Below are 8,581 nucleotides of genomic sequence, written 5' to 3'. Positions count from 1 at the left end.
TCGATAATTTGTATTTAAAATATCAATTTTACATCATTGTTATCCAAAAGCTCAATTGACATAAATAACACTTCTTCATTAGTTTTTCCAAACTCTTATTTATGATTTTAAAATCCATGTTTTTAAAATGAACATTTTAAAATTGTTATCTTTATTTTTTTACTACATTAATTCTACTACGTAAGTCTTACAAATTGATAATTGATATTATGCATGTTATCAATCACGAAAGGATAATTTAGATATTTATTTTTAGTTATAAAAGAGGTATCAATTATATTCATTATTATGGTAGTTTGTAAGTTGCTTGTAGTCTTTTCCAAGTGTTTTATGAAACATCCAACCCAAAGGACAATTTGACATGTTAATTGACGACATGTAATTCCTGAATAACATTTTATATATATATATATATATATATGTGTGTGTGTGTGTGTGTATATATATATATGTGTGTGTATATATATATATATATATATTAAAGGACGCAAAAGGGATTGATATACAAAGTAACATGAAATTGCTACATTTTCCCCACCCTATCCACAGGATTACAATCCATTTGTTTTGAAGTAAAGTATTTTTCAAAAAATGTTTTTCAATTTTTGGGTGGTTGTTTGCATATAAAATGTGGTCAAATTTATAAATATTTTTCGTTGATTGCAAAATTCTTTATAGAAGTTTTAAAATGCTTTACCTTGAAAAATTTGGTAAAACATTTTACAAAAACATATAGTAGCTTCCCTTCATCCCATCCGGTGGCTAGGTCATCGGTCCAGGAGCTGGGTAGCCAGTGCTGGTTTTGACCATCGGAGCAACAATTGCTATGATAGGAGCCACTGCTCCAGCGACCTATGCCGGTGTTTCTATGTCTGAGGTTGCCACTTTGGAGGTTGGTGTTGGGGGGTTTGATCATTGGAGACATTGTCCAGTTCCAAAGGTCTAATAACCAAAACCTCCGTTCCAGCCATTAGACTAGACATAGGTGCTGGCAATCCAATCACCAAAGTCACTGCTCTACTAGCGGTCGTCGGTAGTTTGGTGGTTGGTTTTGGTGGCTTGCTTGAAACTTTTTAGTTGTCATACTAAACACATAATTTTTTTACTAAATCAATTTGATAATCCAACCTGCCATGCTCCTCTCATTTGCTTGTTTTGTTAGAAAACCTTTTTTTATATTTTAAATTTTTTGGAAAATGAGTCGTTTCCAAGATACATTTTCTTGAAAACTATTTCATATTCTTATATATGGTAGCAACGTTAAAAATGAGTTGGAAAAATGTTTTATGATATCTAGTACACGTAGAAAATTAAGAAAATTTCGTGTATAATGAGTTGGAAAATGTTTTATGATATTTGGTTTGCTTGTTTTGATAGATTTTTTTTTTTTAGAAAACTAGTCGCTAACCCGTGCAATGCACAGAAAACTAATAAAAATGAGACCCAAGAAATAGTGTTAATTTTTTTCTATTAAATATGTCCACTTTGTTCTAATGATAAAATTTTTTGAAAAAAAAAAAAAATCTTATTTTAAGCCAAAAAAAAAAAAAAAAAAAAAAATTGAACCACAAGGACATTTAGTTTGATATAATGTTCACCAAGCAAGTCTTACCATTTCCTTGTGAAAGGGTAGAATGGCGTAATAAAGTTTCTAAATATAAAAAGTAATATAATGTAAAGCATGGACCAAGTGTGAATCCTTTATCTAGATGTTCAAGAATCAAGCTAGGTAACATAACTAATATTTGATCACCTCTCTAATTTGACCCATACACAATGTAATGTATATGGGTAAAAAAAACATATCTACTTATCTACTGATCAAAAATACACGTAGCACCTATCTAAACCATGTTCAATTTAACTTTTCAGTATTTTCACTGGGTGTATTCATAAGTAAAGACTATTTTAGTTCATGCTCATATTCCTTTTGGAAGTAATAGGGATTCGATTTCAATGAGCCTGTCCAAGGGTGAATGTTAGAGTAACCCACAGAATTTTCCTTTTTCTCTTGGTTATAAGTTCAACTGTTTTTGTATAAAATTCCAGCCTGAATTTATACTATTTCTACTCCTAGAATCCCTCATAGCCTTTGTCATCAAATCAACTATTTCCTTTATGATTTATACTTTAAGGTAGTTCAAATCCCTATAGAAAATCAAATGGCATGCACAATGAGTGATGTTAAACTGCTATAACATGAACACTATTTAATAATCTTCTATCAAAACTGAATAATATCATAACTTGGAACCCAAATAGGACATAAAACATACACATACACGGAACAAAAACACACAAATTGTTTACTCATGAACCGAGATTCCAAAAGCTCAAACAAATGCATAAAATCATGTGTACATAACTTTTGGATCATCCAAATGCAGTACTTAACAACCATTGCTTTGTTTAGTTCTTGATAGATCATGAAAGCAAAAAATCTGAACTCTTATGAGTCTGACCTAAAAGGTAGCCAAAATACCACAAAGAGCAATGAGTCTCGTCACATTTTACAATCAAAATCTATTGCAAGTTGGACTACAAATTTGGGTATATAAAGCAAAGTAAGTTTTCTTATACATTCACAAACTCATATGCTTCTAATTCAAGGAAAAATTTCAAGTAATTAAAACATAATTAAAAAATATAACAATAAAGAATTGTTAGATCCAGATGGAAGTTTCCATACCAAAAAAAAAAAAAAAAAAAAAAAAAAAACTTTAAGCAATACATGAATATTAACAAAAGTTCAAAGCCCAATAAAAGTTCAAATCTCTTAAAATAATACACCAATATAAGAAATTTGAGTAGTTTATTCTATCTAGGAACAAAGTTAAAAGTAACCTCCAACTTTTTATAGCTTATCCCTACCTTCAAATGCTTTAATATTTCTATAAGCCTCTCATCAAGCTCTCTGATCCGTTCAACCACACCCTTTGATATTTCAAAATTGATATATGCCTATCATTAAACAAATAACAGTATTACTACTACCAGTTTTCTCAAAAGCAACATACTCAACATGCTTTAAAAAAATATGCCAAAGCTTTATTACAAATCTAGTCAAATTGTAATATTAGTAACCAAAAAAATGGTCGTTGCATCTACAAAATTTTGATATATCAAGTGAAAAAATAAATCAAACAATAAGACATCCCCTATATAGGGCACATAAATAAATGAAAGAAGGAATATATCCTATTCATTTTGGGTACTTTTATATATAGAGTGAAATTTGTAGGAGAGATGAGAGTAAGATAAAAGAATATGTGTTGATGAGAAAAAAAATAATTGGAGTATAAAATCTAATATTATTAGAAGATAAGTTTAATTCACTTATGCAAACCTATATGCAAAAACCAAGTCCATGTTCAATACCACTGCCACCACCAAATCAGTAAAAATCTCTAATGTAAGATCACATTCACTGACCCACAATTTTTTTTACAAATATACTTTCAAAAACACCGAGCCACCTCTAAATCAAACCCAAATTCACTGAACTAACAATTCATTCTCAATGACAAATTAAAAAATTTGTAGAGAAAATCCAAACTCTAATCTCAATGCACAAAGCCACCAAGAAATAAATCATAAACAAGCCAAACCTACTTATCAGTTTCCCCTAACTTCCAAATACATATTCTTAAAGGCCATTGTAATTCAATTTTATAGAGAAAAATATAGAAGGGTTCCAACTTGGGAGCCCTATAAGAATTAGAGTCTAAAACTTCATTTTAAGATTTAGTTTCATATTCTTCCAAAAAGAGAGAAAAAGAAAAATAATTACGAGGAGATAGAAATAGGGATTTACTGCCAAACTTTCTATGGATTACACAGCCAAACAGTCATGGATTTCAATAATAAATTTTTCTATTTTATCTACAAAGCAACTATATTGGAATTTCTGGAATTCTCATTTAACTTCATCCAGAGGAGATGCCATGGTTGAAAAATATATACAAACACAGATATTAACCCAACACACACTCAATGTTGCAACTCTGTCACCCAAAACAAATCAAGAATTGAAGTGAAATGAACCAAAATACTCATCTTATCTTCTTCATCACCAGGGTAATATAACCTTGGATTGTACAACAACTTTTTTTATTCAATTTCAATTTCAAGGAGATGGAGAGTCATCGTTGCATCAACAAAAACCTAAAGAAACAAATTTTTAGAATTAAGATATAGAAGAAAACAAATAGGGTAGAGATAGAAAGCATGATATCATTACCTAAAGATTACTTCCAGACAGTTCTATTACCATAGTGAAGTCAGCAACAGAAAGCATAGAGATGTGAAGGTTTATTGGCATTTTAAAGACTTTCAGTAGCCTTTTTCTTTATGCCTAACAATATGAAGAGAAAAACATGACTTAATATAAAAAAGAAAACACAAAGAAACTATGTTTGCAAATTTTGGAGGTTATAAATTAGTTTAAAACTTAAAAGTGCAATTTGAACGTAGAGAAGAAACATTTAAGGATTGCTAATACAATTTGAGTGCTAAAGCTTGAGAGTTCAATGCAAAACATAGAAGAGAGTCCTAATAGTTCACTGATTCTGAATATGAAGGAAAAATGTCAAAGAAATTTAAATGAACATCTTCCAAGACTATTTGAAGTTTTCCCACACATTTATATATTCAGTATGTTCAATGTATTCACTAAGAAATTTAAATACACACAAGTAATAGGCACCGTTCAAGTCACTGCTAGAAGCATGGTGTAATTTGGAAATTGTCTAAATTAAAACATGCAATGGTAAAACAATATAATAAAAACATGGCAGAAGTTGCAATATTGATTTTTTTTTTAACAATGCAATACAGCAAGGGTACTGCATGGACATCGAAGGGGTAGAAGAATGAAATTTAGCCACCAAAATCACGCAGACAAAGAGGATTAAAAAAGAAAATCCCAAGCACTACAACTGAAAGGGGAAAACGAAAGAAGTGCAGTTTCACTGGTTGGTGGTGGGAATAGGCTGGTGAAGACAGTCCTTTGTTCTATTTCTTCAAACTTCACTATGTCTATTCTTGCAAAGGGGAAAAAGGAGAGCACAACAGTAAAGAAAATAATTGAAGAGATGTTGACAATAAATAAAGAGGCAAATCCATTGAAATAGAGATTGACGGGGAGTAGGGACTCCAAAATTTCATCATCTAAGATGGAAGTGAAGAGGCTGCGTTAGGGTTTGGATAAAGAGTAACAAAATAAAGCCAGGAAATAAGCGTTTTTTGTATGGTAAAACATGAGGAAGATGTTTGGCGAAATTGTTTCAGAGTTGTTGACAGGAAATAAACTTTCAGAGAGAGAGAGAGAGAAGGAGCGAAGAGTATAGAAGTGATGAGAAAGAAGTTTTTCTAATCTTTTGTAACTGCCTAGTGCCTACTTAAGACAAAAAAGCATGTCTCTAATTTATATAGGCAATTGAACACAAATGCAGTAAAAATTTCACTAAAACGATTTGTTTAATCATTTTTTTTTTTTGAGAAAGAGTTTGTTTAATTAGTTAATCGAATAGATACAATTTTTGGTATTTTTAAAGGTAATTGTGTAATTAAATTATAAAATCACGTGGCGCAATAAAGAGCAGTCAACAAAAAGTTAAATGTTTCGACTATTAGTTATTACGACTATTATTTATTATATAGATGTGTCGTTTTCCAAAATAAATTTTCTTGAAAAATTTCTCATTTTCTAGTATTTGGTAGCCAACTTGAAAATAAGTTGGATTTTTTTTTTTTGGTATCTGGTACACAGAAAATTAAGAACATTAACTTTATAATTCAAAACATGAAAGGGAAACTATGAGAGTGAAAATGTTTTTCATAAAATAAACACAGAAAACAACCTCTTAAGAATAAGCCAAATTTTTGTTAAGGATTTTTGTTTACCAAATTTTAGTTTTCCTTTAACCTACATTGAAAAATTTGGAAATTTGGAAAACTATCTATGAAAAAGTATAACAGTCAAAACAAACAAATATACTCTACCAAACATAAGAAGCGATCAGCTGGGATATAGCATTCAAAAAAGATACATTTGCAAAGTATTTAATTAGACTTATACATCCAAGAGAGCATACCAATGAATTAATGTTGAGCAAAATCTACAATATTATATTATGCCTATTTTGATAAACTTATTGACCCCTCATCAATTATCGATGTGAATTCCAAAATTATTCCAAAAGTAGTGTTGCTCACTCTCTCTCTCTTTAGCGTCCCCTCTCTTCTGGTGGAAAATATCCCAAATGAAAGAAGCACGACCACAACCACCGATCCTCCGACAGAAGAAGAACCATCTCCCAGATGACATCGTGTTGGACATCCTAGCAAGGCTACCCGTGAAATCACTCCTAAGATTCAGGTGTGTTCGCAAATCCTGGTACTCTCGCATTACCAACCCCAATTTCATTTCCACCCACCTTGATATGTTTTTGTGCCACAATCAAGGTTATGTCATACGCGTGCCAACAATTAATCTTGACAATCAAGACTTGAAGGTCGCTTGTGACCGCACGTTTGATGGTATATCTGAGTTTAAAATTCCCTTTAGTTTTCAATCTGGGCTTGCCTTTTTAGTTGGTTCATGCAATGGACTATTGTGTTTCGGTGATTTTAGGCTGCAAGACTCCCTAATTAATAATGTATTCTTTGGGTTTAATGATGTATACTTGTGGAACCCCAGCATTAGAAAATTTAAGAAGCTGCCTGATACTTGCTTAAGCCAATTACATCTTGCTAAACTTGGATTTGCTCACCATTCTCAAAAAAATGATTACAAGGTTGTGAGGATCTCAAGGCCTTTTACCCAACCTATGCCTCCCCCTGAGGCTGAGGTGTATACATTAAGTTCGGATTCATGGAAAAGAGTTGGAATCTCATGGAGACCCAATGTTGTTTTCTACAAATTTAGTTGTGTTAAGCCATTCCCATTTGTTAGTGGACATTTGCATTGGATGTTAGATATGATAGAAGAGGGAGGAGGACAAGAGAAGCGCTATATTGAAATGATATTGTCATTTGATGTCAATAGTGAGAAATTCAAAGAGTTACCTCTGCCTGATGATCACTCTTTCAAAGATGGGAAATGTCTTACATCAGTCAAGGAAAAACTAGCTTTAGCAAAATTTGAACAACAACCACATGGCATGCTGTGTTGCGTATGGGTGATGAGGGAGTACGGTGTGTGTGAATCATGGAATAAACTTTGTGTTGTACCAGTTCAAACTCATACTTGTTTCATTGGTTTCACCAAGTATGGATCACTTCTAATCCAAAAGAAGTCCCAAGCAATATGCAGCTTGGAAGATAAGTATGTTTTAATAGACCCTAAAACTCTATATGAGAAGGAGACTAGTATTCAAGCTATACATCCTTTAGTTATAGCTACTTACATGGAGAACCTTGCTTTACTAGATGGTGCAAATGTGATATCTTACTGAGAAGTCATATGAATGAATTGAAACCCTTGTTATGCTTTTAATTGTAGTAGGCATGTTAGTATTGTTAAAAACATAATTTTTGTTCCAAATTTATATTATCCTTTTATGGCATTTGATATTTCCATTTGACATGTATATTATCATTTTTCTGCTAAAATATAAACAACAGATTGAGGAAATGGCAGAAGAGATTGAAAGATAATAGTTCATCAAAAAAGATTGAAAGATAATAAAAAGAAGCTCTAAAACTGTGGAGGTTGAAAAAGGAGTAGCCAATTACTTATTTAGAGCGTGTATTAAAATTTTAGGGTCATCTTCTTAATTCCTCGGTTCAAGCTATATGGTCTTTATTGGCTTCTGCAGTACATCTAATTATAATGTTAATTACAAGAAGCTTATTTTTATGATAGATAAATTGTTTGAATATATTTGATCTTGCGATACCCCCCTATGTTTGTCTTCTGCGAGGCATATTTAAATATGTAATGCTATTATGACTCAAATCACGTGTATTGTCAGTTTATGTGAATCAACAACTACGTTCAGCTGCTTAAAATTATGTTTCTATTTATACTTTCTGCTTTTTTTATCTTGGAGAAACACGCTATAGTTTATAGTACTATGGAATGTGTATATAGAACCTTTTGAGTGGTTGAAAAGGAAGAATTTAAGACATATATTTGTTAGGCTTTCAGGTTCATTGGATTTTCTCTTGGGCATATGATATTATTCACCCAATTTCTTCATGAGCATATTTGGTTGCTGATGCCTTTATTTACCATTTTAATTGCATGTTGATCTAAGAATAATTTTGTACCATATTTGACTTCTTGTATGGACATGAAATATTTGCTACTAATTTACAAATAGCAATCTTGGCTAGAAAACCAACTACAATTAAAATTCAATCAGAAAAAAATGATCTCATTCAACTTTTCTCCCCCAATTTTTGATAACAGCTTTATTTAGATTGGAACATACTGTACATCATCTAACAAACTTCATAAATTTGAAGTTTAGCAAACAAATATGATCCATAATTTGCTTGATTGTGAATAATATGATCCAGAAATAGTATTGCAACAAAAAAGTTTATCCAGTTTAGATAAGAATAAACTCTTGAT

General features: G+C 31.4%; 1 protein-coding gene across 1 annotated transcript; it reads left to right on the top strand.

Moving 5' to 3' along the window:
• The first annotated feature begins 826 nt into the window (after positions 1-826).
• Positions 827-7,457, top strand: LOC142616422 (F-box protein At3g07870-like). Its single transcript, XM_075789281.1, has 2 exons — positions 827-940; positions 6,207-7,457. The coding sequence occupies exons 1-2, from the start codon at positions 827-829 to the stop codon at positions 7,455-7,457; spliced, it is 1,365 nt and encodes a 454-aa protein (XP_075645396.1).
• The last annotated feature ends 1,124 nt before the right edge of the window (positions 7,458-8,581 follow it).

Source organism: Castanea sativa, chromosome 11 (genome assembly GCF_040712315.1).
Source record: "Castanea sativa cultivar Marrone di Chiusa Pesio chromosome 11, ASM4071231v1".
Classification (NCBI taxonomy): domain Eukaryota; kingdom Viridiplantae; phylum Streptophyta; class Magnoliopsida; order Fagales; family Fagaceae; genus Castanea; species Castanea sativa.
This window is presented reverse-complemented; position numbering and strand designations above follow the sequence as displayed.